Source organism: Aquila chrysaetos, chromosome 21 (assembly GCF_900496995.4).
Source record: "Aquila chrysaetos chrysaetos chromosome 21, bAquChr1.4, whole genome shotgun sequence".
Classification (NCBI taxonomy): Eukaryota; Metazoa; Chordata; class Aves; order Accipitriformes; family Accipitridae; genus Aquila; species Aquila chrysaetos.
The window spans coordinates 23,942,523-23,955,471 of NC_044024.1; the positions used below are offsets into that span (position 1 = coordinate 23,942,523).

The following is a 12,949-nucleotide window of genomic DNA, read 5'->3' on the forward strand; positions in this document are numbered from 1 at the left end:
CGCCCAAGGGGGAGCCCTGGATGGGAGAGGAAAGAGCATCAGAGAAGCCAAATACTTGACTGAGAGCCTTCCTAAGCAAGGGAATATGCTGGCTGGTAGCTACCATAGCACGGTCGTTCACCAGGTCTCAAGCTTCCATGGCTTCTTAAAGAGCTGCCTGCAGCTACAGGACTTGCCGGCACTGCCTGGGAAAACCACATTAAGTCACCATTGATAAAAATAAAACCCTGGCCTAGCCTAATGACTCCCCAAAACATACCCATTCCCTGAGCTGCCTGCCAGGCTTTCCTCTGATGCGGTGATCCACAGGACTAAATTCTGCCAAAAGCTGTACCAAGAAGATGTGTCTTGTGGGTCCACCTTCCTTTAAGAGAAGACCCTAAGCTGGGGGAGACCAGCAGGCTGAGCCCAGCAGCAGGTACTCCTGGAAGAGGCCTCACCAGTGGTCTCACAGCCTCTTCCCACTGGAAGAACTTACCTTGGAATAAAAAGACAGCTCCAAATGGAGAGAGCGCTCCCACCCCAGTCATTGTAAGCAATCTCAGTAAGCAGGAAAGAACAGGAGCACTAGGGCTCAATGTAGAGGCATAATCTGAATCAGACTCTCCACCTGGCTTATCAGGTATAAAACAAAACATTAGCTCCTCTTTTATCTACTGTGAAAGGTTTGACTCAGTAGGATTTGGAACGAAAGTCCCAGAAGTGCAGTCTCATGAGGAGACCGCAGTTGGCAACTTCCCAGGAAAACAGACATTTAGAGTTTTCCAACATTGTGGAGGATCAATCATCTGCTTTTTACCAGAAGGCCACTGGCTGGGTATTATCCGACTCTACAGATTTTTGTCAGGTCACAGCTATATGGGAAAGTGGCCTGCATATACCCAACCTAGTGGTGATCATGGATGACCAGCCCGTCAACTTTGCCCAGATTTACTTTTGATGTTAAATAATCTTAAAGGTGAAAGACAACTTCTGGCTTTGCTGGGATAGACTTGTTTTCCAAGTTTGTAACAAAGAACTCAATACCTGAGAAAAACACAGAACCACAGGAAGTGACAGGACAAGGGGCAACTGCTTTAAACTAAGAGAGGGTAGGTTTAGGTTAGATATAAAGAAATGTTTCACGATGAGGATGGTGAGACACTGGACCAGGTTGCCCAGAGAAGCTGTGGATGCCCCGTCCCTGGAAGTGTTCAAGGTCAGGCTGGATGGGGCTTTGCACAAGCTCATCTAGTGAAAGATGATCCTGCCCATGGCAGGAAGGTTGGACTAGATGGTGTTTGAAGGTCCCTTCCAACCCAAACTGTTCTGTGATTCTGTGGTTCTATGCATAAGCAGTCTGGAAGACAAATCTTGTAAGAAGCCGTATGGAAGTTCTTAGCAGAAATAACCTAAGAGAACCAAACAGAAAACTTTACCATGTTACTGCTTTGCAGACAAAGTTCAATGTTCTTTATTACTATATCATGAAGGTTAAGAAAGCAAAGCCCATATAGCTTTTATATGTGACCTCTTTCTCTACAGGAACAAGAATGATACATGTACAAATTCCTTCCAGAAAAGCAATTTCTCCTGTCTATAAATCATGTTCTTATCTCAAATCTGTCATTTATGCCTTTGCAGATGAGATCTATGGAGAGAGGCTTAATCAGCCACTTGATGCACTTTTTTCTGTTGGTTAATGTTACACATATCAATGTGTCACCATTTCATTAAAGATCAACATTGACATATGCTAGAAAATAAGGATCGTGTACATCACAAACATTTTGCACTAACACCCAAGAGTGCTAGATTAATTACCATTTCACCAAAAGCAACCCTGTAAGATCCCTCCTATATGAAAGTACATAGTGATCTGCTTCTTTCATTTCCATGCCCTGGCTGAGACAATCCCATGTCTTTCACAGAAACTAACACCCCTCAGAGTAACAGGTTTCTTTTTAGACACTCATTATTACAGGCTCAGTTAAAAAAAGATGGCATTTTAACACAGTTGAGACTAACAACCTAGACTAATGTTTTCAGAGGTGGTTTAAGCAAACCTGTTTTGTTTCACACTGGGACAAGACCAGGAGCATCCATGTGGGTCTGGGACATGGTGCCTAGCACTGCATGAGGAAATGGTGACAACTTACAAAACACCTCTGGAGCTCTCACAAGTGATGCTCTGTGAGCTTGGTGTTCTTGCAGAGTTGTAACTACCTAAGGAAATCACTAAACTCATTTAACACTCATTTTCCAATACCAATGTATTGGAAATGGAGTATTTTAAAATATTTGCATGCCACTTCTTCCCTGTTCTGAGCGCTGTCAGGAAAGAAGCGATGACTGAATTCATTACTTCCAGATGCATCAGAACACCCCACATGGCACTGATGTGCTGCACAGGCGACTTTAGTATAGCCTAGCCTTCAAATCCCGAATAGAAATCAGTGTACCTGCCTGATGGCCTGGCACACTGCAAGGATTTGGGTAGAATATATATGCTCTCTGGCTTGGGGCTCTACTTTTGAGACAGACACCTGAAAATTGCAGAAGAGAGATCTGAGGAGTAGCTGAACAGGATTTCAGCATTATACTGAAAGAGTAACTGAACAAGATGCTGTGGTTGAAAGCTAACCTTGCTCTTTATTTGCTACTCTACAGCTTGCATATTAGAGTCCTTTTTCCTAGAGATAAACAAGCACTTCAGAACACACTTGTCTTTTACCTGCCACCTTCACCTGGGTGGGTGTCATGAAGTACCTCCAGACTTTCAGCTCTACCTAATCTACACAGACACAGGCATGCTTCTGCAGGATAGTTGCATGCTAGAAGTACTGAGTGCAATCCACAACTGGCAGCCAAAAAACTGGTCTTCCAGAGAATTACTGGGCAACATTAGGCAAACACTTCTTCTGGTGCCTCCCCTTTCCCCATCTCAAGAGGGTACATTCATTACTGGCTGCACAGGGCTCTGGAAAGCCACACAATGAGGTCCAGTTGCAGTCAGCAACCTTTACTTTACTAACAAGGGAACCAAAACAATGAAAAATGAAAATCCAAAGCTATCAGGCAGAGTAGGATTTGTCACCCAAACCTGACTAATCAGCAGTGCGTGCAGACAACACCCTCTCGGCTGTTTACACATCTGTCATAGGAACACTTGTAGTGTCTGCAGGTGACAGAAGGCAGCATGTATTTCATCACAGACTCCAAGACAAACATCTCCCAAAACCATCACTTTCCCAAGAGACAGCCTTTCTCTACTTTAGCTTTATTTTTTTCTGACATGGTGTCTGATTCCAATAAGATTTGTTAAGATCAGATAAGGAACTAAGAATGATTCTTCCTCTTGCAGGAAGAGCAGTTTGAGTGACATGTCTTCCTCCATCAACCCCATCCTTGTCACCGCCTTTAAATCCTGTATTTCACTAGCAATGTCACTGTATGGAATAAATACATAAATATGAGAACATCCTCCCTCAAGTTTTCTAGAATGTAATTATTTCCACCTCTCAAGTCTGTGAAAAATGCGATAAAACAGATCTCTGATGATGCTTAGGGTTTGTGGGTGGTTTTTTTTTTAACATCTCTCTAGAAATCCCTCTTGCTTTAACATTAAAACCAGCAGAAAACAGATCAATAATTATTATTATTATTATTGTGCACAACTTCAATCAGCATACAGATCTCAATGTATTGCTACTAGTAACACAAATACCAAGAGAAAATTTATTACCTGTAACACAAGAGACGACTGAGTAATTCCCATCTTACACTGTGAATTAAGGTGTTATCCATGCGAGCATTGTGCAAGCTTAATATCAATATCCTGACAAGAAAGACACTGTGCTGGAGGATCTAACACAATAAAAAATTACCAACCTCTGCTTGTTTGCACCACACGCTGATGTTCTTACGCTGAGCTTTCGTGAAATGGTCCCAAGCCTTTTGTTTGGAGGCAGAATGGTACACGGCCACTATCTGCTCGACTGTAGTATCAAATCAGCAGTCAAATCAGGCCAGAATATCATCCAGAGAGGGCGAACAAGAGGAGTAAAGGAGTAAAAAAGTGGAATCAGGCAGGTGGTTTGGCTAACCTTTTCTTATAACACTGTACTGTGCTGAAGCCATGCTCAGGAAAGGGACTCTGTGCCTGGAAAGGAAAGTGTGGACTTCACCAGGCCAGTGTCAAATGCTCACAGAGTAATGATCAACTGGGAAAACAGCATCTGCTCTCAACTGGAAAAAAGGAAGGCACACGTTGAGCTGAAAAATAATCAAATATGCTGCGCAACACTGCATATGAGTGTAACAAGTACACACAGGTAGCGCTCGCTCTCTAAAATGGGATGATGAAGTACAATTGTGAAAGCTGGCACTTTGGATGTTCTTCTGCCCAGTGGGCACAGTCCCAAAGAACAGTGCCACAGCCTGAGCACGACTGCATCCCGCCCATGCATACAACAGAAAAAGGATTCTGGCATCAGCCATCAACTTTTTTTGTTCTGGAGATTTATTCCTTCTATTTCTCTAGAAAATTTGCAGAAGTTTTTGGAAATGCAAAGTGCCTCTCCTTGGATGAGAGCTCACCCAACAGCAGAAAGCACATCTCCTGATTTTTTTATTTTTTTTTCTTATGCCTGTGATGTTATAGTAGGTATAATTCTTACAAAACAAAAATCAGCATTCTGCTACTTAGATTAACCTAAGAGTAGCTGAGATATCAGTGGGTGTTTTATAGAGCGGAGTTGCATACTACTGTCTATTACTACTTACTCTGCAGTGCTTACTGTATTTCCCTCTGGAGTGTGTGCTCATATTTTTTACCATGAACAGGATTTTTTTTTTTTTTTTTAAATTTTTAAAATGAAGGGTCAAACAAGTAAAAGCCAAAATTATTGAATATAAAACCAAAAGTTAAGAATGTTCACAACCTAGCCAAGGGGCTCAAGAAGGCTTAGTACAATTGTAGAGAAGGTACTCTGAAAGGTACCCTTAAAAAAAAAAGAACCACTCAGACTTACTAAAGAAAGGATGTGTAAGAGGCAATGAATGGTTTGAGGAACTCTTATAAATCACATCTTGGAACTAATATAGCCTGTGCCTCTTCCTTGATTTAACGGTTTAATAAAGGACTGGGATTTGAAAGACGCAGGTTTGAAATGCTGTTCTGAAACACATTTTCAGTTGTGACTGAGAACAGAGTGTTAGGAACACTCTGCTGCATCCTACCTTTGGCGAATAAATCCTGTACACTTCGCTGAGGCACCAGATTACCAGGAACTTACCTTGTCTGTGCACAGAAGTGGAGTTGAAAAGATGACAGAACTACTAATAGACTACAATTAAGAGAGGAAAAAAATTAAGAATTCATTCTTTCCTCCCCCCAGATGTGGACTCTTGCTCCAGTAAAATGTACCACAAGAAACTTTTGCCAAGTTAATGATATATGCTTATAAATTAACTGTAGCTGCACAGAAGCGATTGCCACTTCTCTTCCTGGAGCCTTTTTAGTGTGGCCTCTCCAGACTCTAGAAATTAAGCATCTTCCCTACAACAGACAACCAACATTCAGCACAGAAACACTACTCACACTGAACCAGAATCCCTGAGAGAGCAAGTTTGAATTTCTCTTTAGCTTCTTCCATCTCTTTCTCATGAGCCGCTTTCTCGTTCACTAGTCTGCGAATGTGGCTGTTGGCTGACTGGATCATGGAGTAGAAGTTGTTGGCAGTCCTCCTGTTCACTTCTCCACGCTCTATCCAGGTCAGCAAGGTCTGGATGGCTTCCAAGAACTTTGTGTCATCTGCAGCAAGAAAGGACACCTTTACATTACAGAAGTACAGGGTTGCCTGCACAGCTTTTAGATTCTTTCCCTGGCACTGCTGAACTGAGATTTTTCAAAGGTCAACTTACTTCAGGCAGCTAATCACAATTCTTGAAAGCACAGTATTATCTGAATACAAGGCTATACAAAGGAAGACAAGTCTAACATCAAGCTGATAGAGCAAAACATCTGTTGAGGAGCAACAAGAAGATGACCAACTGCTAGAAACCTACTGGAAAACTTCATATGCTTATTCAGAGGTACTCTTTCATGAGAGAAAATATCCTCCAGCTCCAAAATAATCAGGCCACACATGGGTCTTAGGCTTCAAAGAAGGTCTTAGGACTTACACTAGCCCTTTTAACATGAACAAAAATGGTTTGGAAGAAACTGTTGTACTCAAGTATGGGTTTATTTTTACAAAAAGACAAACAATTCTGAAAAAGACATGGCTAAGGTTGCTGTTGTGTGCAGGCTGAGGGCTCAGTTGGACAGGCTCTGCAAGGTCTACCTGGCACCATCATTTCAGTTCAGCAACACGACCACAGGAGAATACAAATCTCTGTCCCAGCATTTGCACAGAAGGGTGGCTGTGGCCCACAGAACCACTTACCTTTCAGTTTCTCAGCAACAACGCTGCACTCATGGTCGGAGTAATGGACGACGGGAGGTGGGGAGGGCGGGCGGAAGCGCTCCTCTTCCAGCCTCCTGCGATGGCGCTCCTCTCTCGCCAGCATCCGCTGCTTACATTCCCACTCGTACAGATCATCCCGAGCCTGAGCAAAATCCACATGCAGGCGCCCAGTATCCTTCTTGTCAGTGCTGGAGCCCAGTCTGATGCGATAGCCTGGCAGTGATGACAACAGTGGGCAGGCAGGTGACTTACCCTAGGCTCCAACCACCCACCAGTGCTTGTCTCTCATTCCTACAGAGCCAGAAAGCCCCTGAACAGAAGAGTTTAGTGCACAGAGAGTGATGCTGGAAAAGGAAACATTGCTTGGGGGTTTGCTGCTATCTGCCTGTGTTTTGCGCATGCTAGGCAAGATCTTACACAGGCTGTTCCTGTCTAAACACTAGCAGGTACCGGGTCTCAAATAGGAACAGTTTAATTGCACGTAACCTCTCAGGCTGTGCGACTAAGCCCAGCTGTTCACATGGGGAAGGCAGAACTGCCTTGGATTCTTCCGTACTATCAAAAACTCCAGAATTTGGGGATGGGTAGGGGGGAATGAGAGGTGAGGCACGGCAAAGAGGACAGCAGACAGATAGCGGTAACCTTTGGAACAGCCCCATCATCTGGTGGGAGCGGGAATAAGGTCAGCAATCGTGCACATCCACTGTGTGGGAACTCTTCTTCACCAACACGGTTTGCAGGACTCCTTTTCTGGAGTTTCACATCAAACATGCTAGAAGGCTCTCCTATGTGATTAAGAAAAGCACGGGTGGGATGTATGGAAGAAAATCTGAACTACAGAGAGACTCTGGACAAAGAACAAAGCCAGAAATGCTTGCGTGTGGAGGACACTGATGACTGCACACATGACCATGGCTTTGGGCAGAAGGAACTACAAGCAGAGAATGTCTGCAGCTAAAGAGGCTGTATTGGCTATGAAGAAGGGGTAACTGCAAAGAGATACAGCTCTCACTAATGGGGCATTGCAAGTCTAACTCAATTCAACAGTCTCCAGAATGAGACACAATGCTTACAATCAGTCAAAACAGACTATGGAAAAGTTTCCATTATTTTAAACAGCAAAGAACATTTCCCTCGCTTATCTTGCCAATCTCATCTCTCTGGAGAGAGTACGTACTTTGGAGGCAGTATACTGGTTTGTTAATGTACTGATAGGCTGCCCAGGGAAGTGGTTGAGTCACCATCCCTGGAGGTATTCAAAAAGCGAGTAGAGAGGGTACTCCAGAACATGGTTTAGTGGGCATGGATGATGGTTGGACTCAATGATCTTGAAGGTCTTTTCCAACCTAAATGATTCTATGATTCTACAAAAGAATTAATTTGGAAGGGATTTTAGCATGGAAATAAAAAGTATTACTGTGTTTTTCTAGAATGGTAGAGAGTCAGGTGGAGAGCCTTGACTGCTCAGGGCAGATGTAACCAGCACAGCAAATGCAAGCTTGACTGGAAACGCACACTCTGCCAGCCACGCAAAAGTCTGTGAACACCAACTCTGAGGTTTCTGTCCTCCATGAAACAAACCTCTTAAAACCCTACGGATGCAGAACAGGGGCTCCCTTGGCCCAGGTGTTTCAGCTCTAATGACTAACTGAAAAAGTATTGATGAAAGTCAAGCACACTATCCAATTAACAAGCAATTGAGAGCAACTGCAAATTTTTGTAGGACCCTTAAGCATTATCTACAGAATTGGCTGGACATTTATCCAGGTAAGATGAGGATAGACTCTGATTGTACCTCATCCCAATATTTTGTAGATGTTTGCAGTATCCAAGGTAACAAAGCATTGTTATCTTTACTATCAGGAGCTGCTCTCATGTATTTAAGCAGAAATGCAGTAGCAGCAGCAGAAGAGGCAAACTGACACAACATTAGAAAAATCTTCCAATGGCAACAAAGCCTATCATTATAACCATAAAAAAGCCATTACATCTCTGTCCCAGAATTTTAAGCTGCCATCTGAGACAGAAATAAACCTACCGGAAAGATAAAGCGCCTTGTCCACCATGAACTCCTCAGCAAAGCGGATATGACAGAAATTCTTCTTACTCTTTCGAATAGCTATGACTTCCCCACACTGTTCAAATACTTCCATAATGATCTGCTCGGTTCCGTTTTCCGGCAGTCCTCCAACAAACACCGTCTTACACCCTGGGGGCCTCTCTCTTGTTGCTGGAGGGGGAAGATCTGAAGAGAGCAAGAGAGAAAAAGCAGACCAGGTTAGTTTTTGGTTTCTCAGCACACGTTCCTTTCATCTGCCCACCTCACCCAAGAGACAACCTTACCTTCCTGGCTTCCCCCAAACCTACACCTAGCTATGCTGCATTTGACTTTACCAAGCAGTAAATCTATAGCACTGCTAAGGTGCTATATGAGAATAAGCACATTTACCAGCCTGTTTCCAAACAAAAGATCTCAGGAGCCTGAAGCTCTCCAAACACTCTCCCTAGCGCAAGCAAAGGCTCACTGAGTTCCTGTCAAAGAACATGAGCAGCACCAGGACCTCAAAACTTTATCATGGGACGTGCTATATAAGCACAGCTTAAAGGACTGTCCTTATGTAAAGAATATGTAGAAAATGTGTACAGAGGATCCTAAAGGGCAAAAATCTATACAGCAGTCTGTAAAGGGTACAAGAGTATTAATGTTAAGGGAAGGTCATGAACCAAATTTAGACTAAAAAGATATTACGGAAGGAAGAGATGAAGGAAATGGGTATAGCCAAGAGGTGTAGAAGGAATTAATGGGGTTTTTTTTACCTGTATGGTTAAAATGAACACATAAAAGCAGGCTGAAAGTTAAGTCTAATTTGCCAGAAGCAGGTTGCTGAGTATACTCACTTACCCACCTGTAACACTGCAGCACACAAAAGAGACTACGTGAAATTGCTGTGACTTGGAGAAGTGTTTCTCCAGCACCTAACTCATCTCCACACTCCAGTGTCCACCTGGCAAGTGCAGTGAGACCCTCCCAACTCAGTACGTGAAGGCTGAGAAGGATTGTGCACTTGTTACCTGGTGTTTCTTAACATCTGGAAAATCCTAAATGAATTTCAGTGCTGAGATCCATCACCCTGGTTAAGTTCACAGAATTACACTACTTACATATTTATTTATCAAAATAGTTGTATTACATTCTTTTAATTCTTTGGCATGTTTCCAGCAAAGTTCTTCCAAAAACAATTATTAGGATTATTTTCTTTTTGTTTGGAAATGGCTCCTTTTGGGTCCCATGTCAAGCCTGACCACTGACTTGCCACAGACTTATGAAACAACATCCTTAACCTTTTCTGTAAACCCCAGTCCTTCTGCTCCAACAGTTCCTTTTAACGTCCTACTCTTACTTCACAAGAACAGAAGCTGCAAGGCAGTGCCAGCCAGGAGCTTGCGCAGTCCAGTACCAGCTTGTAGCAAGGGCCTCCAGGAAGGACTCATAAGCTTTACAAGATGCTGAGGTTCCCCTCTCAGGACAACACTGACCACAACTGCTAGGTTTTCCCTGAAAACCTGAAATCCAAGTTTAATCCTCTTTCCAGTACACCTTCATAAACTTATTAAACATTCCCTCTGTCTACTTTGCTATCAATATCAACTTTTCTTGGAAACTTCCTAAATTACCAGCCCTAATCACATTTCAACAGCAATCTCCACAGTCTAACATTTGTAATGAACAGAGTTTTGCATGGACCATATCTCAGATGGAAAGATGTACGTTAGGTCTGTCATAAAATCCATGAAACATAAGATAATAGCTGTAACAGAGGGTGTTGAACATACACCACCTGCATTTTGCAAAAAAATATGTTTTTAAGTTAAAGGGTTGTCAAGCACTGGAACAGGCTGCCCAGGGAAGTGGCTGAATCACCATCCCTGGAGGTATTTAAAAGACATGTAGATGTGGTGCTTAGGGACATGGTAGACAGGGTACTCCAGAACATGGTTTAGTGGGCATGCTTGATGGTTGGACTCGATGATCTTGAAGGTCTTTTCCAACCTAAATGATTGTATGATTCTATGGTTTAGTGGTGGACTTGGCAGTGTTAGGTTAACGGTTGGACTTCATGATCTTAAAGGTCTTTTCCAACCTCAATGATTCTATGATTCTATAAGTCTTTAGCAAAATAATGGGAATAGGAGTTCTTTTAAAATTTTCTGCTAGACTGTCTCAGAGGAAGAGAAATTCCCCCCCCCAGGCAAATATCCCTGACAGATATTTGCCAGGAATTAACATTTCAGACTGCATCCATTCACAAGGCCACAGTAAAGGAGGGATTAAAGCACCAGGAGAACCAGAAGAGGACAAAAGTCCCACACAGCCAAGAACAGAAATGTATGGCCAAGAGCCAGTTTGTTACAAGAAGGGGAGGGAAAGATCTTCAAAGCAGATAAACCATCACTGTAAGCAATCTGCAGCACCAAGAAATGCTAGCAGCCCTGATGGATGAGAATGGTAGAGTATGGAGAATACAAACACAGGAGAAGGGGAGCAGGAGGAGACATGCATGCAGGAGCACCCCGGTGGGAGTTCAGTCTACACCATGTATGCAGACCTTAGGCTGAAAAACCACTGTGAGTGTGGGTAGAAGAAATCTGGGAGGAACACCTACTTCAAAAGCAGTGTCTGAGTGTTTCCGTGATGGTTACTTGTTTGTCAGCATGAAGAGAGTGCACTGTTTTGTTACATGTTCAGAGGCCAGAAAGGGATTAACAGTGCATCTTCCTTCTATCACAGTGTTCAAAATTCTTGAACTGGCTTGTCAATGAGTATTTAATTTTAAAAAAACCCAATAAAAAAAAACCCCAAAACCAAACACACACAAAAAAACCCCAACCCAATCCAAAAGTGTTTCCAGGACAGCAAGACATCCCCATCTTCTGGGGATGGTGAACTAAGAGATAAATCATCAGGCTGGGCATTGCAAGAGTTTTATTTAAAATGCTGGGCACAGGAGCACCACAGACTCCCACTGCTGGGAGCCCATCAGGCTCGGGTGCCATCTGCTGGTACCTTCTTATGAATTATATATAGACATGCAGTCACAAACATCTCCTGCAACTTCTCTGCATAATGAAAGCATCTTATTTCCAGTGAAGAGCACTGCTTCTGAAAAAATTAAGTCCTTGTTTTTCCATCAGTAATTTCAAGACTGTACTGTGCTGACACAGACCCACAGACTTCTGCGGGGCCCCAACGGTATGGCTGGGCTGTGCAGGCACTGCGGGGAGAAGCACACCTGAGACTGCACTTACGCTCCTACCTTCCCCAGTTTGTAATTTCTGTCAATTTTATACTGGAGAATTTATCGTTAATGCTTTATGGGGTGGAATGCTTCTCACTCTCTCCTCGTCTGGCAGTAAACACAGCTCATAGGATCTGACTTATTATTCTTCTCTGAAGATAACAAGCAAAGCAAAGTTTGCAGGCAGAGTAGTCTCAGAAACCACCAAGACCAGGAGAGCACTTACTGCCAAGCTGCATGCATTAACCTGCTGCTGCCAGGCTCTGCCATGGCCTGGTACCCACTGCAGAGCGCAGAAGAGGGGACCATGACTCTGTGCAGCTCCTGTTGACCACAGTAAGTGTGAACCAAGTCAGCGGTGCCCTGCTTCATTCTCTGGGGGACAAACAGGCCATTAAGAGCTGTTAATTCATTTCCCAAGTCTGCTTGCAAGTAAGCATCTTGTGCCGAGAAATCCAGTCTCATGACAAGCACAGCGAGGCAGATGTTTTAGTCGGTGTTGAGTATCTTTCTTATTTTCTTCATACAGAAAACTGAGACACTTGCCCTCTCCCCCAGTACCAGCATCTCCTCCTTCTCAAATCAGTCTAGGGGAGTAATGAATAAAGTGAGATGAGCCCACATCACACTGATAACACTGTACTAGAGCTACAGCTTCTGTTCCCACTAAGTTGGCTATGAAACAAACCAGTCCCTGCAGCTTGAGGACATCAACTTTGCAGACATGAGCTTTGCTGACAGCACATATGGGCTCCTGCAAGTCTGTAAATTACTAAATCTTGATTTTGCCAAGAATTATGTCCTTTCTCAACCTTCAACAGCCTCCCACTGACACTGGCCTGCTCAGAGTAGTAATACAGCGCTACAGTGCCACAGCCCAACACTCTGCTCTGAGGGTGACACATTGGGTCACAGGCCCCTTGGTTTTCCAAGTCAAACACAGTTACTTACCATACTGCAAACAGCTGTGTAACAAGGGGCAAGCAAGGCCCCAGCTAGTCTGGAGATCACATCAAAACAAACTATCCCCATGGAGTTCATATGTTCTTCCCACTGGGGAGACAGACTTGATCACCGCTGCAAATAGTTACTGGGTTAAGGCACATGTTTGCCTAATGTGCCCTTCACAAGCACAGCCTTGTCCAGCCAGCCTCCCAGGTGGACAACATGAAACACAGCAAACCTTGCCCTACGTATAACAGG

General features: G+C 43.6%; 1 protein-coding gene across 7 annotated transcripts in view; it reads right to left on the reverse strand.

The window, feature by feature from the left end:
* Positions 1-12,949, reverse strand: part of ENOX2 (ecto-NOX disulfide-thiol exchanger 2) — a 59,179-nt gene that overhangs the window by 14,822 nt on the left and 31,408 nt on the right. For all 7 annotated transcript variants that reach the window (XM_029997108.1, XM_029997107.2, XM_041119062.1 and 4 more), the window contains 4 exons: positions 8,488-8,694; positions 6,429-6,662; positions 5,582-5,794; positions 3,871-3,977 (listed from right to left, as the gene is read on the reverse strand). In XM_029997108.1, coding sequence (XP_029852968.1) covers positions 3,871-3,977; positions 5,582-5,794; positions 6,429-6,662; positions 8,488-8,694 — 761 coding nt within the window. The remainder of the gene's footprint in view (positions 1-3,870; positions 3,978-5,581; positions 5,795-6,428; positions 6,663-8,487; positions 8,695-12,949) is intronic.